Below are 20,714 nucleotides of genomic sequence, written 5' to 3' on the forward strand. Positions count from 1 at the left end.
CACACACACACAGACACACACAGACAGACAGCATGAGAGTCAAAGCCCTGCAGGTACCAGGCCTGGTATGAGCACAGACCGGGCGGGGCTCAGACCACTTAGACTGCTTGAGACCAGAAGGTCTTAAACTCCTGGGTGGAGGAGTGCTGCAGTGTCTAAAGCAGGCTGCTAGAAAACATGCAGCCCTGTGTGAGGTGAACCCTGATGTCATTCTTCAGTGTCTGGTTGAAACACACTGTGGTGGACATTCTGAGAATCAGTCATAATAAAATGGTATACGTCTCTCCATACATATTTATTAACAAACAAACAATTGAACACAGAAACAACCATCTTTAACACACAAACATTAGACACTACACATAACAATCTGCAGATCGGCTCAAACACGGAGAGGGTCTACACTCATCACCTGTCTGCTGCATTTCATTCATCACACAATAACACTAAACCATCTGGCCATGAAACATACGATCAGAGTCCACGTGCATCTAAAAGCATCTAAATACCTCAACAGATTCTGATGCCCAACACATCTTCAGCTGCAACATTTAAAGGAGTGACATTTAATTTGTCAAACGTATGGTTTAAGGAAATTATTGGGTAACACTTTATAATAAGTCAACGCTTTTTGGCATTTACAAAGTGTTAACTAATAGTTAGTTAATCCTTTATAAAACATTTTGAAACATTAACAATACATTATTAAATAGTTAATAAGCTTATTATTAAACGCTATGTTGATCATTAATAAACACTGTTAAAAATTATGTATTTTATTCATAATACAATTCATAAGGTGTTTGATAACTGCATTATCATACTTTATAGACAGCTTGTTAATATAGTTGCAAACCAGTAGTTTAAAAGGTGTTAATGGTACATGAGCTGGTATAGAAAGCATTAGCAAATGGTGAACAAACCATTTACATTACCTTTATAAAGCATGAGTAAATAACTAACAACATATTTACTTATGTCTTTAAATTACGTATGCCAAGTCGAATACAGGATGTACACTATGCTTTGCAGATATCTTAACAACTATTTTATAAAGACTTACTAATGATGCAACTTGTGATTAGTAATGCAAGTTATAAAGCATTTACTAACTGTTAGTTAAGGCTGTTGCGTGACCTAATCTAAAGTGTGAACTATTTATGCCTTATTAAGCATTTATAGAAAGACTATAGGCCTATAGATGTTGTGTTTTTGTTTTTTTTAGAAGAAATAGCTGTTAATTTATTTACCTGGGTAATAAAATAGTATTTTATTTCCATTAAGAAGCGATACAGTAGAATTGGTATAAAAGTTGGTTACCCAAAGCTGTATTTTATTTTCAAAAAATGGCTGTAATAAACTGCAAATGTTTAGCTACTCCTCGACAGGTCTACAAACGCCTTTGAAAGCAGAGATTTGTTAAAACGTTTGTTAACCGAGACCGTAGGTCGAGGGTTACAAACAAACAAATCGTTTTAACAAATTGAGGCGACAAAGCGTTTGCTGACCTGTCGAAGAGTAAACATTTGGTTTCTTATATATTACAACAATATGTGGGAAGATCCCAAATCAAACACGGCGAATCTGGAGCAGACGCCATCTTGTCAGAGCAATCAGTGGCACTTGTACTGGTGACGTCACTACATCTCCAAGGCAACATATCAACAACTCTTTTGAGAATGTCTTCTGAACCAATAAGAACAGCATATTGGTTCAATTGCGACAACAGTACGAGCGTTCTGATTGGCTAATGGGTAGTCATGCCAGCCGCGTATTACGTCTTTATATTCTATGCGCGTTTTGACCTGCGGTCTGATACGTATTCTTATTGCCCTCCGCTGATGTCATCTTCAAAATGAGCGAGGTCCAGGAGTTTTACTATCCAGATGACAATGAAGACATCAACAGCGACGAGGAAATTCTTAACTTTCTAAAAGAGCAGAAAAGTGTGAACACAGAGAGATAAACGACAAGCGCTAGGCAGATTGCTAGGTTTGGTTGCTCAGATTTCAGATTGGTTGCTAGGTACTGTAGGTGCTAACACCTGAAACACACCGTGTGAAGACTTGAGTAGAGCTGAACAAAACGACATGTTTTAAATGAAAAGAGCTAAAAATGCCATATAATAAACAACTTACTAACCTCGACCGTTCGGTCATGCCGGGAAATATCAAACTGAGGTTATAAGTATCGACCGCTGTCACTCTCGGCTAGTAGAGCTAAGTACTGTAGTTAGTAAGACACATGCCTGTCATTACTTCAATAAAATAGTAATTTTGTGTATCACATTGTGTTGTGTCTGTTTCCTTTTGAGAAACGTATGTTCAGCCTTTGTGAATGTGAGGTTCGAGAATGGACAAGAATACCTTAATAAATAACTTATAAATGTTTAATAAGGCATAGATAGTTCACACTTTAGATTAGGTCACGCAAAAGCCTTAACTAACAGTTAGTAAATGCTTTATAACTTGCATTACTAATCACAAGTTGCATCATTAGTAAGTGTTTATAAAATAGTTGTTATGATACTTTTGTGAATGTGAGGTTTGAGAATGGACAAGAACACCTTAATAAATAACACAAAAGCCTTAACTAACAGTTAGTAAATGCTTTATAACTTGCATTACTAATCACAAGTTGCATCATTAGTAAGTGTTTATAAAATAGTTGTTAAGACATCTGCTAAGTATTAGTGTACATCATGTATTCGACTTGGCGTACATTAATTAAAGACATAATTAAATATGTTGTTAGTTATTTACTCATGCTTTGTAAAGGTAATGTAAATGGTTTGTTCACCATTTGCTAATGCTTTCTATACCAGCGCATGTACCATTAACAGATTATAAACTACTGGTTTGCAACTACATTAACAAGCTGTCTATAAATTATGGTAATGCAGTTATCAAACACCTTATGAATTGAATTATGAATCAAATCCATAATGTTTAACAGTGTTTATTAATGATTAACATAGCATTTAATAATAAGCTTGTTAACTATTTAATAATGTATTGTTAATGTTTCAAAATGTTTTATAAAGGATTAACTAACTATTAGTTAACACTTTGTAAATGCCAAAAAGCGTTGACTTATTATAAAGTGTTACCAATTATTGATCACTCAGACAGCTAGTAAACAGGAAACCCCCTCATGGAAAGGAATGAATCTGTGCCATCTAGTGGTATAGATGATAGTTTACTCTGTGTCACTCTTAAACAGTGTGTCTGTGTGTATGCATGAATGGAGACGGTTCAGTATTTTAGTCATAGATATTTAGCCCATGTGGTTCATGTGTTGTCATGTCTTGTCCACAGAGATCAACAGAAGTCAGACCAGAGTCACCATGACGACTTGTCTTCTATATTCACAGTGAGTTTTGTGTTAATTAAAAGTACAAACAAGACATAATCATTTTAATCCGATTGTACTACTGTGTATAGAGTTCCTGGTTCCTCTGATATCTTCCCTCTCTGTTTCAGGTGCTTGAGGAGACTGTCATCAGGTTTGTGAAGGAAGAGCTGAAGAGGATGAAGAGGATTCTGAGTCCAGATTTCCCAGAAGGCTTAGAGAGTCAGAGGGAGGACCAGGAAGTGGTGGACCCTGAATATCAGAAGCAGGAGAGCAGTGCCAGAAAGGGAGCTCTGAAGATCACACTGCACGTCCTGAGGAACATGAACCACAAGGAGCTGGCTGACACTCTGGAGGAAAGTAAGAGACTCCATATTTAGTCTTAGTTGACCGACTGATGGTTTATGATGAAGATACAGGTTAAGAGAACCAGAGTAACTTTCAACTGGCAAATTGCAATGATGGAAAATCAATGTTTATGTATAAGCCATCAACGTCTGCCGTATTTAGAATACGAAAAACTATTCTGAACTGTTAAGTAACTTTCTTTTGCAAAGTAAAGCCCTGTTAAGAATAACATCTGTGTTTGGTCATTCAGGAGAGCTTTCTCATCATAGACTCTCACGTCAACTCAAATCTAAACTAAAGAAGAAGTTTCAGACTGTCTTTGAGGGCATAGCTCAACAAGGAAACCCAACTCTTAATAAGATATACACAGACGTCTACATCACAGAGGGTGAGAGTGCAGAGGTCAATAAAGAACATGAGGTGAGACAGATTGAGACAGCATCCGGGAAATCAGCAAGACCAGAAACAGCCATCAAATGCAAGAATATCTTTAAACCCTCAGCTGGACAAGACACACCTATCAGAATTGTTCTGACAACAGGAGTTGCTGGCATCGGAAAAACTGTCTCTGTGCAGAAGTTCATCACGGACTGGGCTGAGGGACTAGTCAATCAGGAAATTCAGTTCATCTTTCCTCTGCCGTTTCGAGAGCTGAATCTGTTGGATAGAGAATTCAGTCTGATGGAACTTGTCTATCACTTCTTCTCAGAAACCAGACAATCAGGAATCTCCAACTATGACAAGTACAACGTTCTGTTTGTCTTTGACGGTCTGGATGAGTGTCGACTGCCCTTAGCCTTCAAAAAGAACAAGAGCTGGTGTGATGTCACAGAGTCCACCTCAGTGGATGTGCTGCTGACCAACCTGATCAAAGGAAACCTGCTTCCCTCTGCTCTCATCTGGATCACCACTCGACCTGCAGCAGCCAATCAGATCCCTTCAGAGTGTGTTAATCTGGTGACAGAGGTACGAGGGTTCAATGATGATCAGAAGGATGAGTACATCATGAAGAGATGCAGTGATGAGATCCTGGCCAAGAGAATCATCTCACACATCAAGGCATCAAGGACTCTCTACATCATGTGCCACATTCCAGTCTTCTCCCTAATGTGTGTGACAGTCCTGGAGCACATGCTGAGATCAGAGAAAAAAGACAAGATGCCCAAGACCCTGACTGAGATGTACACAGCCTTCCTGGTGTTACAGACCAAACAGAAGAAGGTGAAGTATCATGGTAAAACTGAGACAGATCCACACTGGGATGAAGAGAGCATTAAGAGCATTCTGTCACTGGGAAAACTGGCCTTTCACCAGCTGGACAAAGGCAACCTGATTTTCTATGAGAAAGACCTGACAGAGTGTGGCATTGATGTCCTTGATGCCTCAGTGTACTCAGGAGTGTTCACACAGATCTTTAGACAGGATGGTAAAGTCTTCCAGGAGAAGGTGTTCTGCTTTGTCCATCTGAGCTTTCAGGAGTTTCTGGCTGCTGTGTTTGTGTTTCTCTCATTCATCAACAACAATGAGAATCTGATGTCTCAGTCCACCTCAGACACATCTGACGTCCATCTCTACAAGAGTGCTGTGGACAAGGCCTTGCAGAGTGAGAATGGACACCTGGACCTTTTCCTCCGCTTCTTCCTGGGCCTCTCAATGGAGTCCAATCAGTCTGACTTACGAGGCCTACTGACTCAGACAAGAAGTAACACACAGAGCCATAAGGAAACAGTCAAGTACATCAAGGAGAAGATCAGAAAGAATCCTTCTCCAGAGAGATGCATGAATCTGTTCCACTGTCTGAATGAACTGAATGACCATTCTCTGGTGGAGGAGATCCAACAGTACCTGAGCTCAGGAAGTCTCTCCAGTGAGGAGCTCTCATTTACACAGAGGTCAGCTCTGTTCTTTGTGTTGCTGACTTCAGAAGAGAAGATGGACGTGTTTGACCTGAAGATATACTCCAGATCAGAGGAAGGTCTTCTGAGGCTGCTGCCAGTGGTCAAAGACTCCAAAACTGCTCTGTATGTATAAAGCTATTTTAAAAATGATATGATTTAGGACATATTGTGATGTGATATTTGATTATCGTATGATCATATTGTACAAACTATGACTGTGATGATGTGTCATGTTCTCCTTATGTCATGTAGGCTGAATGACTGTAACCTCTCAGAACGGTGCTGTGAAGCGCTGGCCTCAGCTCTCCCCTCCTCAGAGCTTACAGAGCTGGACTTGAGTAACAATCACCTGGGGGATTCAGGCATGAACCTGCTCTCTGCTGGACTGGGGAATCCACTCTGCAAACTGGAGACACTGAGGTCTGTATTTATGTTCTACATGAGACAATAACAAAGTTATAATAGCACAATGTCTTTGTATGGTTGATTTGAGACAATATAATTTATTTTCAAGTTGGGTGTAAACATGCCAAGAATAAGATATGCTTTCTGTCATCAGTGAGGAGTAGTTTCGTATTCGATGGTATTCTGCATACCTTGGTTGTAACGAGTGGTTATTGGGTGTGCTCACGCCTTCGGCGAGGCACAACCTTTGTTGTCTCACATATATATTTATTTATTTTTATTATTTATTTTCGCCCCCCTAAGGATTCAGCTATGAGGCTGCCTCTTGCAGGGGAAATGAGAAGAAGTCATATTTCATTCTACACTTAACTCGTATTTTGAGTTGTAAATGAGCAGCAAAAAAAAGATGCTTTTAAAAATCTATGTAATCTTTATAAATAATAAGTAGGCCCTATGCATTTTTATATAAAATATACAGAAATATTAGTTGTAAAAATGTCATTAAAAAACGGACCCCTGTGCAACCGACGCAAGCAAGCACACCCTACAATTTCCCCAGAAATTGTACCCTCTCTAGTTGGGTGTGCTTTGCCTTCGGCAAGGGCACAACCTTTGTTCTCTCACATATATATTATTGGCTGTGCTCAAGCCTTCGGCGAGAGCACAACCTTTGTTCTCTCACATATATATTTATTTATTATTTATTTTCGCCCCCCTAAGGATCAGTCAATATTTGGACTACATACACAACGGCGGTGTCAAAAGGTTCGTCTTGGTAGCGATTGCGGTGGTTGTATTTTTATTTACGTTCCGTTGCATGGTTTAAGTAGAAATTGCGTTTTTGTGGTGAAAAGTGAAGCTAACGGTGGCTAATTTGCTAGCCACAGTCACTGACGTTACTAACGTCACTACGTCACTAACGTCACGAAAACACGCGTGACCACCTGTACCAGAACATTCGTTTCACATCTGTTAACTTGGGGGATAGCTAGGCTAACTATAGCTTTACTGCAAGGCAGCTGCAGGAACGCCACAAGCAAGGCCAGGGTGATAACTATTTACTCATTTTACTTTGTGATGTGAAACACAATTATGAAATGTAATGTACAATATTAGCTGATATTTTTAAGGAAGTAGGCCCACATCTACTTTTGGAAACGGTAGTCTACTATTTCACTGAAGCATTAGCATCATGACATTAGCCTCTGTTGCCCGGGCAACACATACTACAGTGGTCTATGATGCATCTGTTTTCAATCTTTAAAATAAACATTCCTCACAAATACATTTTTGTTGTAGGATTTATTATGACATTACATTACAAGTAAACGATTTGTGGGTGAAATTATCATTACCTGTGGTTTCAAACCAGTGTTTCTCACTGCAACGCTGTAGCCTACGCGAGACACTACAAAAACATCTACACAGCTGTAGGAAGTCAAACGGCGACAGAACATGTTCGGCACTCCCCTTACTTAAATCAAAAGTCTATCTAACTACTAACCTGAACTTCATTGCCACAGCCTAAACGTTGTCAATCTGTTCATGAAAATAATTAATTTCAGCCTAAACCGTACAACGGAACGTTAAATCCAATTCAACCAACGCAATCGCTACCAAGACGAACACAGCAGTAGTCTACTAGTACTGTACCGTACTAGTACAATTTACCGGGGCAGCTTCTCCACACAGGGCTATATCGCATTTTGCGTTGTTACTGACAATGATCGCTACCAGTGAGCTTTTTATGAATGAGCGATTTTCCACTAAATAAATGTCAAGCTTATTTACGTTTTGGGGGGCATATTTTCAGTTAGCAGATGGGACTGTCTGAATCGCGATTCCATCTTCTACTGCCGGGTAACGTCTTAGAATAATCTTCAAAGGGGGTTCTTTATTAATGAATGAATGCAATGAGTAGGCTAAATGCATGAAAATATCACGAGAAGGGAAAAACTTAAAATGACGTTTAAGTCATAGAGATTAGGTCCATTTTTACACCGGTCTGCGAAATTTATTCGTTTTGATTCAACGATGAGGCTGCCTCTTGCAGGGGAAATGAGAAGACATCTATTTCATTCTACACTTCACTCCTATTTTCAGTTGTAAATGAGCAGCAAAAAAAAATGCTTTTAAATCTATTTAATCTTTATAAATAATAAGTATGCATTTTTATATAAAATACAGAAATATCAGTTGTAAAAATGTCATTAAAAAACGGACCCCTGTGCAACCGACGCAAGCAAGCACACCCTACAATTTCCTCAGAAATTGTACCCTCTCTAGTTCTCTCACATATATATTATTATTCTTTTTGCCCCCCTAAGGATCAGTCAGTATTTGGACTACATAGACAACGCCTGTGTCCAAAAAATCGTCTTGGTCTCGATTGCGTTGCTTGTATTTTTATTTACGTTCCGTCGCACTGTTTAGGAGGTTACAAAGTTTTTGTGGCAAAAATAGGCCATAAGGTGAACCCTGTTATCGTTTCATCCCGCTCCACAGTCTGGCATCTACACAATCTTTAGCACATAAAAAAGAACGAGTCGTGCTAAGCTACCAAAAAAAAGTTCATCGCTGAAATTCCAGTCGATCATCGATGCGTCTATGTTTTATGCAGAACTAGTTTCTTCAGAGCATAATAGGATTTTGGTGGCACTGTTCGACACGTGATCATTCTACACCAATAAGGTAGCTGCTTTTTGTCAACATGGATGGATATGGTTGGCAAATAGAGGATGGGACCTTGCACGTCACCTGGATGACCAGAAATTTGGCCCCTGACAGTGTTTTGCATGTGATACACTGCGGCTGCAAAAGTGCCTGTGAGACAGGCAGATGTGCTTGGTCATCCAGGCGGAGATGTCTGTGAGGCAGGCCTCGATCCTAGCTGAGATCCCCGGATCAGTCAGGGGGAACGACAGGTCCAGCTGCGTGTCGTCAGCGTAGCAGTGGTAGGAGAAGCCATGGGAGGTGATGATTGGTCCAAGCGAGGTAGTGTAGAGGGAGAAGATGAGGGGTCCAAGGACAGAGCCCTGTGGAACACCAGTGGAGAGCTGGCGGGGGCCCGACACTTTGCCTCCCCAGGAGACCTGGTAGGATCTTCCCGACAGATAGGATGAGATCCACTGAAGTGCAGTGCCAGTGATGCCCATCTCAGAAAGTCTGGCGAGCAGGATTTGATGGTTAACCATATCAAATGCTGCAGAAAGGCTGCAGACACTCAAATCGCTAGCTAGTTACCATAGACCAATCAAGCAACTATAAACCTTAAAACAGGGGTCGGCAACAGGCGGCCCACGGGCCAATTGTGGCCCGCCAGCGATTTTATTTGGCCCGTCAAAATATTTACGATAATACTTTTTTTGGATCGTTTTTTTTCCCGTCGACTTTTATTTTGAAACCGGAAACTGGGTATGGTGTAATTAAGTGCGTTCGACTTCCTGCAGCGCCAGCGTCGCCTGCAGCCACCTGCAGCCCGGCTGACTTGAAGCAGCCAATGTCATTCTCAGCTTCAGGGCAGCCGGCTCTCGGTGCCACCGGTGCTGCAGGAAGTCGATAGTATTTTTTCGCTATGTCTTCGCTACCATAGACATTATGATTGCTACACCTCACGGCTGATAGATCGCCTGAGAAATCCATAGTTATGGCTAGTAATCCTATTCTCACTGGATGAGACAGTATTTATGTGCACCAACGATGACGACCCACCACTTTGGGATGACAGTAACGACCATGTTGATTTAAGTAATGTAAAAATTCTAAAACTTACCAGAAATAGCCTAGTAATATTATCTAGCATCCTCCTGTTTGTTCTGGTAAGGTAACTCGCCCGTAACGTCTTCGTAGGCCTACGGCTGTCACGGATAAGTGTTGGTTGGTTTATAACTAGCATCTCTGAATTGCATAGCTAGATCAATGAAATTTAAATGGATCGTAAACCCATGACACTTTTATTGGCAGAGATATTAACTAGCCTACTTACTAACCGAGAGTGAGGTGATGCCGGGAAATATCAAACTGAGGCTTGAACATATCGACCGAGCAATAGCAAAGAATGAGGAACAATGATTTATTTATTATTTAACAAATAGCCAGTAAACGTGGCGTAATAAAATCAGCACAGATCTGTAAAACAATATATCTGTATGACAATGATGATTGGACAGTCACGCAACGCCCGTGGTGGATTCGCCATGCTCCTGAAACGACACAAGTATAGGCCTAAGGACAAATATTTCAGACCAATCTCAGTGACTGACATTCGAGATGAATTCCCCGTAGGATTAGGTTAGGTTACTCACTTAATGGGAAAATTGGCATTTTCCACTCGTCACGATTTTTTTAAATGTCTGGTGTTACAGACGTCACTGAAATCCGCAGGCAGTTTTCCAGGTTTTCATTTGTAAGTCTGTTCCTCTAGATTGATTGCATTCATTGAGGAGAATGCTGACTCGCATGTGTATGTGGAGGGGACCATTGTTAAGACGTACATCGCCAGTTTCTTTATGGCCCCGTACTCCTCTGAACATGCGATCCAGAAGTCACTCAATGATCCTGCTGATCTGTAGCCTCTTTGACCAAAGAGGTTGTTTGGAAATCTATGAGCTCCATCTCAAATTTGGCCTCATCCAAAGAGGGCAGTACTGTTTTAGCCAGCGAGGAGAGTTCTCCACTTGGTCGGATTGCGAGAGGGTCACGCACAAAAGTAAGTACGTCTCTTGGGACAGAAAAGTCCTCCAGCCTAGATGCGAAGTTTGCGCGTAGTTGCTTGATGAACTCAACCATCAGACCGGTCACTCTCCCTGCTGCCCGTGTTTTCAGTGTGTTAAAATGCAGTAGCCTGCCAGTTGACATGTCTGAGTCCAACAACTCCAGCTTTGCCGTGAATGATTGGAGTTTTTCCACTATGTCCACGATGGTTTTCCCCCTCCCCTGTAGCTGTACGTTTAGAGTGTTTAGATGGCCTAAACCCTCAAGAAAGACAAGGACAAACTCTCAGGGAAACTCATAGTTAAAACATTTAAGAAAGCTTGGTAGTAGCAATTCAGTGGGAGAGTTCCACTCTTCCAGAGGTGGTCGGTGTTGAAGAAGAGGTGCAGACCATAAGCAAATCATGCATCAAGAGTAGAGATAACAATAAAAAGTGTTTGTGATCCCTCCCTAATGATAACCTTCTACAGGCTGTCAGGCTGTCACATCACAGAGGAAGGCTGTGCTTCTCTGGGCTCAGTGCTGAAGTCAACCTCCTTCCTGAGACAACTAGATCTAAGTAACAATGATCTGAAGGATGCCGGCATGAAGCTTCTCTCTGCTGGACTCGGGAACCCACTCTGCAAACTGGAGACACTGAGGTATGTAATCAAGTTCAACAAGCGAGTGTGGCTTCAAATGGGCAAAAAACACATGATCACCTGTCGAAGCTTCGGACGTCACACGAGCAGCTGACAGTGTCGTGCTACAGTCCGAGACCAACAGCGTTTTATTCAAACGCTGAAGACATCAGAAATCACTAATATTCATAGGTTATAGAGAGGATACATATTTATGGACGCTATAGAATACATTCATTGACAGAGCCAGAGATACAGATAGATTGTCAGAGCTAGATAGACAGAGCTGGATACAGATGTGAGAGAGTTGGTGTAGACACAAACACATACATCTTTCTCTAGTTTTGCCAGCCTTCAAATGTGGCCATCTCTTTCACGGTTGCAAAAGCATGTTCGAAAACCTTAGCCGCTAGTCTACATCATCAAATCATACATATTCATTTAGCATATACTTTCACTAAAACAAGGTTAGTGGTTTCAAACTCACTCTTTTAGACTGAAGGGCAGCACTTTTACCAGAAGGCCATACTCAACCTGACTTTACATGTGAATAATGCTATCAGAACCAAAAAATAAATGTTATGAATGTAAATGAGCAAAGACGTTACGTTGTTTATAATGCAGCAAGATATATTTTTGACACTTGCACATCGAAACAATTGTCACATAACCTTTATTTATCAAATTGATGACGATTGTGAGACTAATATCCGAGGACATGATGTTACTCGATTCCTTCAATCTCTCGATACAGTCGCCATACCATGAACTGACCAGCAGGTGTCCCTATGGAGAAGATGTATCAAACGCTTCGAAAAAACGATACTTTTTTGACACAATTGTTTCAAATATCTCGTTGCTTCGGAAAGCCTTGTTTCCCCCATCACTAAGTCAGGGCAGGAAGGAGGCCAAGCAGGGAACTAAGAGGCAGAAAAGACTAAAGGAGGTAGAAAAAACACAAGGAAGGCTTGACAAACAAAAACTTGCCCCAAGCAGAAAACACAGGGATAAATGAGGGTAGGAAGGAAGATGGGAGACACCTGGAGACAAACATGACACATAGGTTAAACAGATCAGGGTATGACAGGAATCTGTATAAGACAAACTACTCCATGATATTATTGTAGGTTGACCTGGGCAGTATGTTTTGTATTGTTCTGCTAATGTACTGCTTCACATGTGGTTGACACCCTAACCCTGAGTCCGAAATTCGTGTCCAAAATGTCCAAAAAATAATTATGACCTTACGTTATGTCAATCGTGCTTACACACTGCCTCTGAAATTTTTGTCCGTCAACAAAAAGTTTGGATCGGGTTTGGTTTTCTGCGTTTTTTGCATCCATAGCCAGCATTTTGGTAGTTTTTTTGGCAATTCAGAGCCACAGAATGTTGAGGCTGACGATTGCGAAAAAACGCATACGAAAATTTCGCTCTCAGGGCCTCATTTACCAATATTGCGACCGCAGCTTAATCTGCGCCTTTGCCCAACCGCAAATAGCGGACGGTGTATTTCCGCATTTTGTGTGGTATTTATCAAACTAGACCCTCGTCGGGCAATCAGCGCCCATTAGTGTTAATTAGCGGGAAAAAGACGGGAAAAATCGCCTGCATGTTACTGCCACCATTTACATTTAGTCATTTAGCAGACGCTCTTATCCAGAGCGACTTACAGTAAGTACAGGGAGATTCTCCCCGAGGCAAGTAGGGTGAAGTGCCTTGCCCAAGGACACAACGTCATATTGCACGGCCGGGAATCGAACTGGCAACCTTCAGATTACTAGCCCGCTTCCCTCACCGCTCAGCCAAATGACCCCCTATGAATCACCCACCATGGGTGATTCGAGGAAAAGAAAAAGTTGAGCGAACAGGAGCTAGAAATATACACACCCACTTTCCCTTATACCCTCCCAGCAGCGGTAATCTACGTTTTTACTCAAGTGCGCTGCCTTTGTAAATAAGGTGTTATGTCTTTACCCGCTATTTCACGCCTGAAATGGGCGCAATCCTCTTAGTAAATGAGGCCCTCAGTGTGCAAGGCCCTTAACTCTGCATTAAAGGTTATGGGTCAGAAAAGGTGCCTTGTATACTGAGAGACCTGCTACTGGATGTAGTATGTAATACATTATTGGAGTATTTTACTACTATGTAACTGGATGTACAATTTTCTACATATTAAAGGATGGTATTGCATTTAAGATAAAGGGAAATTTAACCAACCAGGACAGACAGTCATCTGTCTGATCAAACCTTCTTCTTGTTTGAGAGGAAAATGATCAGACTGATATTCTTTATTTCTACCTCTAGAGGGTAGAATTGTTTGTGATCCCTCCCCAATGATAACCTTCTACAGGCTGTCAGGCTGTCACATCACAGAGGAAGGCTGTGCTTGTCTGGGCTCAGTGCTGAAGTCAACCTCCTTCCTGAGACAACTAGATCTAAGTAACAATGATCTGAAGGATGCCGGCATGAAGCTGCTCTCTGCTGGACTGGGGAACCCACTCTGCAAACTGGAGACACTGAGGTATGTATTTATGTTCTACATGAGGCATTAGTAAAGTTATAATCGCACAATGTATTTGTGTGGTTGATTTAGACAACAGAGTTGAGTCTCAATTTGGATATAAAATTAATTAATGCCAAGAATGAGATATGCCTTCTAGTCATCAGTGAGGACTAGTTTGATAAGAAACAGGCAGATTTGCTGCATCTGAAACACTCTAAAACATGCTGTACATTATGATTGGCTTATATTTTATTTCATGCTTTTGTTTATTTTAGACAGAATGAAAATGTTGATGCAACTGTTCCTGAATGTTCAACATGATTGCAGTCTCTTTGGGTAGTGTTAACAATCTGTATGCCCTTGCCCAAAGGGTAATAAAATACAGCTTAATTTAATTTTCAACCTTAAACCTATTGTGCATTGAAACACAACCTGTCATTCATCAAACTTTGTGAACATCTGGGGTTTCCTTCTTCACAGTGGAAAAACATTGACTTTAATCTGTGAACACCACTTGTTTTATTCCAACACTGAAATGTGCAGTCATGGCTTTCGCAAAGAGAGAAATGGAGGTACTGTCATCTTCAGCACCTTTATAGACTCTGTAACCTAAATCAGTAGCACACATAATCTCAATTTCTTATTGTGTACGTGTGTTTCTGTTTTGTTTTTTTTACCTTTTATGAATGTTAGGGTCACTAGGAAAAGTAAGACATTTGAAGTAAAAAAATAACTATTTGAAGGTTTTCTCTGCTGTTAAATATAATAGCAGTCATGTTTGACCCTGAAGACAACACAAGGGTTAAGATATTCTATCCATCATATTATTGTACATCTAGCTGGGCAGTGAGTTTAGCATCTGGCGGCTGTTGTTCCTGTGGTTGACGCCTCTTCCACTACATGAAGGGTTTCAAATTAGGAATGCAAGAAAAGTGTGCTTGATGTATAATACTACTGTATATACTGTATATATGTATGGAACTGGCTATACACATTTATTCTGACAGACTTTACTTCATAGGATGGTAGTATTCCATCTGAGATGCAGGGATAGTCAACCAAATGCCCCATACCGAGTGAGATTTCAAACACATATCTGCTCTTTAAAAAAGGGAAGAAAGAAAGTTGAACACAGAACGTCAGTCTTTTGGTCTTTTGCACAGATCACAAAAGGTGACATTGACCATTGAATTTATTGAGGACGCATTTATTTAGGGCTAATGCGTCCTAACATTAAAGCAAAAAGAGCACAGAATGCAAACATGACTGTTACAACTTTAAACTAGAATTTTGGAAAGAATATAAAATGTTGAAATAGCCTATATAAAGACATAGGCATGATGGTGTTAAATGATTATCTGTAATCCATGAACAGCATACTAATATAGCAGTTCCTCTTCTCGCAGGGAGTGCAGAGCCAACAGGCAGTCAGGTTATCTAATGACTTAACACAGTTAAATAAATACTGACAGGCATTCTCTGTTATTTAAAAAAATATTTATTTGCTAGATATGGCCATTGAATTTCTTGAGATTAGCCCTGCTAATGCATCCTAACATTAAAGCAAAAAGAGCACAGAATGCAAACATGACTGTTACAACTTTAAACTAGAATATATATATATATATATTCGTTTTTTTAATAATTCTGGTTAATTTAACTTCCATTTAATTTCCCCTTTAATTTTTTAGAATAACTTATTTTACAATGCTAATATTGTCCATTATACCATGGTCTGGGTGAATACTGATTGGCTGCAGGGGTGTCCATTATCAGGTGATAACGGACACCTACTAGTCATTGCAGCAAAACTGTCTTTTCACCGTTCTAAATTATTGCGCTGGCTACATAGTATATGAGCCCATAGATTTATATATATCTATGTATAAGCCTGTACAAAGTGTCTGAAATAAGTAACCATAACAACAGGGACGGAGTCAAAGCCTCCATTTACAATTTTGAAAGACTTTAACAACCTAACTTGTATTTACAACAATGAGTGACTTCAATATTTATTTATTTCAAATTGCTCATCTCACATCCCATTCGCTATTCACCTCGCTAGTCAATCTACTACAGACAGGCTGCGGCCAACACGACAGTATTGTAGCAGCAGTCTACACATGGACGATTATTTTCTTCTTAAAAATCTTGATTTTATTTGGGGACAATGACATGGCTCGATAGCTGGCTAGTCATGTTGTTAAACATACAAATTATAATTACTGTTTGGAGAAAATGTAAACTTTGATGCGGTCATCTCACATCCATTTGCTATTCAACTCACTCCACAGGCTGCGGCCGTACTGTAGCCTAGGACTAGTATGGCCGATAGTCTACTTTGTTTGTGAAAATATTGATATTGATTTTGGGACAGTGACATGGCTGGTTAGCTAGCAAACATACTGTAAAATTATATTTACTGTTTGTCAACCGTACACAATGTTATTGCCTCTGAATCTTGCTAGCATAACGTTAGCTTTCGGGCTCATAGCTCAGCCAAGGGAAAGCCGGTGTTAGCTCTCTGAGCTGAGCAGACTATAAAATATCAGAGTTGGCTAACGTTAAAAAACATTAGATTTCTTTTGCAAAACGCCTGAAAACATAAATAAATGTTTGTAAAAAAATAAAAATCATGGCAAGTGACCATGGTATAAGCGGGATAATGCCCTTCAAGGTGTCCAATATCACCTGTTATTACACGGCTGTTCTTAATGCTGTAGAATGCCGTAGAATTAGTTGAAAACGGCTCTGTAAAGTCGGACATTCCAGCTTCTCGTAGTTTGCTGCGTTGACGTCAGTCATGGCCGATCAAGCGCTGTTTGCTTACTTTACTTTATTTATAATTAAACTTAGTCTTTCTGTTAGTGAAGAGGCCGACTAAAACCATTTCTTCAACACATTTTTTATTTAATTAAACTGTTTGGTCCAGATTTGAGCGTTGGCGAAACTGAAGGTGTCAGAATAATTACAAAACACGCGTCAAAGTTGTCGTGTGTGAGTCTGGCCAATCATGAAATAGCTGTGTCGTCATTAGAACCCGTGCAGTTTCTCTTGAGAAAATGCGCTCGGCTACACAGCCGGCAGTTCTCGAATCGATCTCACGGTACTTTGGATGGCTACGCCACAGTGACCTAGCCTCGGCGCCGTCTCAAGTCGGACAAAAAGTCTAACCAGAATATACTGTTTCAAGTCAGCCACCTGCAGCCGGCTGCAGCGCTGCATGAAGTCAGTCCATGTCTAACGCACCTATTGACTTTTCCTCATTGATCGGTAGCACTGACACCTAGCTAATTGTTAGCCCTGTCAGACCCTGGTTTGTATTTTTATTTACGTTCCGTTGCACAGTTTAGGAGGTTACAACGTTTTTGTGGCAAAAAGTGTCTTCTGTCAACGAAGGGTACTCTGTCTGTGCTAGCCTACGTCACTACGTCAGAACACGTTAGCAACGACGCATGGATACAATGTGATAGAGATGTTCTAGCTCGCAAGTTGGAGCTTGGATTATGAGTGAAAAATACCACCCCAAAAAATTCCCAACCACTGGACTTTGTTGAGAAAGCGATTTCGAGTGGAACTGCAATCTCTGATTTTTGATTTAGGTGGTGAAAGTCTTTGTAATTTGAGCGAGTGCGGGTCGCCCGTGAGACTGCCTAGTCTTTTAGGCGGCAGCCATGCTAGAAAGCGCCATAGTAGTATTTTCTTAATTTTATAGTTCAATTGTACACGAAAAAAAGAAAGAGGGAAATATTATGACGATATGACTATTGTGAAGACAGCCAGATGGTGAGATTTTAATGCAGATTTCTGTAAAAACTCTGATTTGTTTGCTACGTGCGAGCCCCGTCAGCCTCCATGGACGATTGCGGCAGCTGTTGTCGATCTGCGTCTGATGAGTATTTTCTTAATTTCGTACCAGGGTCAATTCTACATCAAAAGGGAGAACATTGTTTTAAAGATATGGCGATTGCGAAGACAGCCAGCGGGTCAGCATATTTTTGTGATTTGTGTAAAACTTGGAACTTGAGTGAGACGTCTTGTTTTGATACACTGCTTTTAAAGTCCAATCATTGCCAAATGTATTGTAATATCTACAAAGTAACACCAAATGTTTAGTATGCTAGCATTAAAAGCAGTTTTCAGGAGGTTTTCTCAGGAGACTGAGAGCATTAGGCACGTGTGCACACACACAGTGCGTGTGTGTATGAGGGCTTGTCCCATGTCAATGTGTGTACGTGCTGATCTGGAGTCAGTTTGGTAGAATTTGGGTATAAATAATTTCATTTAAAATATGGATTTTTATTTAAAGATATTCATGTTATTTGCATGCAAAATAGGTCTACCCGAATCAGCGGACAAAAAATTAAACCTGCGGCAACACTTTAAAAGTAGCCTAATTCGGAAAACCGCAGACCTGGCAACACTGTAGTAGCATAGACATGTATATAAGTCTATGGTGTGTAGTAGTAGGCTACTGTCTTCAATGCCACAGCTATGGCTAAACTTTATTATGTCAAAAGAAAAGTTCTAATTTCCGGCGCTTTCAAACAATCAGTGAAGTGTGGCTAGCAACAGCCGCTAGCTTACCATTGAATTAGCCATGTCCCCCTAAATTAATATCAAACTTATTTAGGTTTTGGGGGACTTATTTTCAGTTAGCAGACGGTACTGTTTGAATCGCAATTCCATCTGAAATACTGCCAGTGACAACGTTGTTACAGTAGCTTGTTTCAAGGGGGATTCGCTTTTTTCAAATGAACATTGCATTCTGCAATGGTGGATAGATATGATCCATGTTCTATGTCTCGTACTGCTTAAGAATAGGGGCTATAGCCCCAACTAATTTGTTGTGTTCATTCAAGTCAAGTTTGGGACTTGTATCCTAGTTTTTTTTGAGCGGGCTTTATGTAGCAGACGTCCTGATGTTCCATAGAACTACTACCACCAAACTGAACACAAACCGAACCCTCCTGAACTGGGGGGAAAGGTCACTCTGTCTAATGAGGGGAAGGAGTATCTATGACAGCATCTGCCAAATGAACCCCTCTGTCAGGGTTGCCAGGTCTCTGTGACAAAACCAGCCCAATGGCCAATCAAAACCAGCCCAATGGCCAATAAAACCAGCCCAGAACTGAAAATATGCCCCTGCCAAACCATATACACTGCTTTTAAAGTCCAACAGCATTGCTATCATTGCCAAATGTATTGTTATATCCAGCTGATCTGGAGTCCGTTTGGTAGGATTTGGGTATAAATAAACAATTTCATTTAAAACATGGATTTTGATTTAAAGTAATTTGCATGCAAAATAGGTCTATCCGAACCAGCGGACAAAAAATTAAACCCGCGGCAACACTTCAAAAATAGGCCAATTCCGCGGGAAACCGCGGACCTGGAAACACTGCCCTCTGTGCTGACTCACTCTGGAGGCCCAGATGGATTCTGTCACAACATTGATCCCCTTTCTACAGGCTGTCAGGCAGTCTGGCCACAGAGAAAAGCTGTGCTTCTCTGGCCTCAGCTCTGAGGTCCAACCCCTTCCACCTGAGGGAACTGGACCTGAGCTACAATCATCCAGGAGAAAAAGGTTTGAAGCTGCTCTCTGCTGGACTGGAGGATCCACACTGCAGACTGGAGAAACTCAAGTAAGGAGATGTTTGTGTTTTTATATATGTATTTCTTTGAATAAATGCTGCCCTCGAATATACGCTGCACCAAAAAAGAACGTTGTGTAATAAACAACGCCCTTGAATAAACGCCGCACCCAAAAAAATCTGAAAACGTTATTTAACCATAGTATTTATTACACATGTAGGCCTGCATAACTTTCTGCACAGCTTTCTGTTTGAAAGCTAATGTGTATGAACGTTTCGGCATTCTGCTTCAGATTTCTACACAATGTAGAACACTTGTATTTCAGACAGTTGTACGCTACTACCAACGCAGCACTCATAAACAAACAAAGAACTGACAAGGAGGTCAGCGGTAGTAAATGAAACCTGCGTTTTTAGCTGCATGATTCATTTGTCACAATGCCAGCAACGAAGTTGTCTATGGCTGCACTGCAGCTACAATTCACGAAATATCTCTTATTAATTAAACGCCGGTCTCAAATAAAAAGGCCGCCCTCGAATAAACGCAGCACCAAAAATGAACGTTATTTAATAAAAGCTGCAGTGTTTATTCGAAGAAATACGATACCTCTTCATGTAATGTTCCTTAACACTGAATAGACATCTAAGTATTTTAATAGGCCTTGCATTTCAATTACAGGCTGCATGTTTATTTAGGACAGTGGGTTAGGAAGAGAGAAGCCCTATATGATCTACAATGTCCTTTAGTGCAATTATGATTATATAGCATGATTATATAGCTACAATCATAATTGTAGTTCCTGGGGTCTATTCAGGAGAGTGGGTTTAAGTGAAAACAGTGAGTTTGTTAACCCTGAGATGAGGGAAACTCTGGGTTTTCTGTTCCAGAAAGAGAGGAAACACAAACTCTGGTTACTTTACCACGGTAACTGATGGTAACTAACCTAACCTGCTTGCTGGCAGTTTTTGTTTAGTGGTGGGCCGTTATCGGCGTTAACGTGCTGCGTTAACGTTAGACTCTTATCGGGCGATAAAAAAAATATCGCCGTTAATCTATTCTCAAAGTTGGGTTGGGAGCTGGGTCTATACTATGCAAGCTATGATGACTTTCACCTTGATGTTTTAGCCCGGATGTATACCTAGCCGAATTGCACTGTAGGGGGCGAGAACGAGTCTTCGAACCTGTGTGTATGCCGTGTGTATGAAATTACCACATCAAACGTGACGTGCTAACATGGATGCAGCTATGAAGCCGCCGGGTTTGCTTCAGGGAAAAATTATT

General features: G+C 40.7%; 2 protein-coding genes across 7 annotated transcripts in view; both read left to right on the top strand.

Annotated features, from left to right (window-relative positions):
• The window catches only part of LOC136942680 (NACHT, LRR and PYD domains-containing protein 12-like), a 235,474-nt gene that overhangs the window by 6,450 nt on the left and 208,310 nt on the right, over positions 1–20,714 (top strand). For 3 of the 6 annotated variants that reach the window (XM_067235630.1, XM_067235632.1, XM_067235631.1), the window contains exons 4-9: positions 3,318–3,372; positions 3,483–3,711; positions 3,950–5,720; positions 5,850–6,017; positions 11,186–11,356; positions 13,686–13,856. The exons of the other annotated variants lie outside the window; for them this stretch is intronic. In XM_067235630.1, the coding sequence (XP_067091731.1) occupies positions 3,318–3,372; positions 3,483–3,711; positions 3,950–5,720; positions 5,850–6,017; positions 11,186–11,356; positions 13,686–13,856 (2,565 nt within the window). The remainder of the gene's footprint in view (positions 1–3,317; positions 3,373–3,482; positions 3,712–3,949; positions 5,721–5,849; positions 6,018–11,185; positions 11,357–13,685; positions 13,857–20,714) is intronic. 6 annotated transcript variants of the gene reach the window in all.
• Positions 17,599–20,714, top strand: part of LOC136943247 (stonustoxin subunit beta-like) — a 36,704-nt gene continuing 33,588 nt past the window's right edge. The window contains exons 1-2 of the mRNA XM_067236509.1: positions 17,599–17,624; positions 19,310–19,483. Coding sequence (XP_067092610.1) covers positions 17,599–17,624; positions 19,310–19,483 — 200 coding nt within the window. The remainder of the gene's footprint in view (positions 17,625–19,309; positions 19,484–20,714) is intronic.

This window comes from Osmerus mordax, chromosome 5, assembly GCF_038355195.1.
Source record: "Osmerus mordax isolate fOsmMor3 chromosome 5, fOsmMor3.pri, whole genome shotgun sequence".
NCBI lineage: Eukaryota > Metazoa > Chordata > Actinopteri > Osmeriformes > Osmeridae > Osmerus > Osmerus mordax.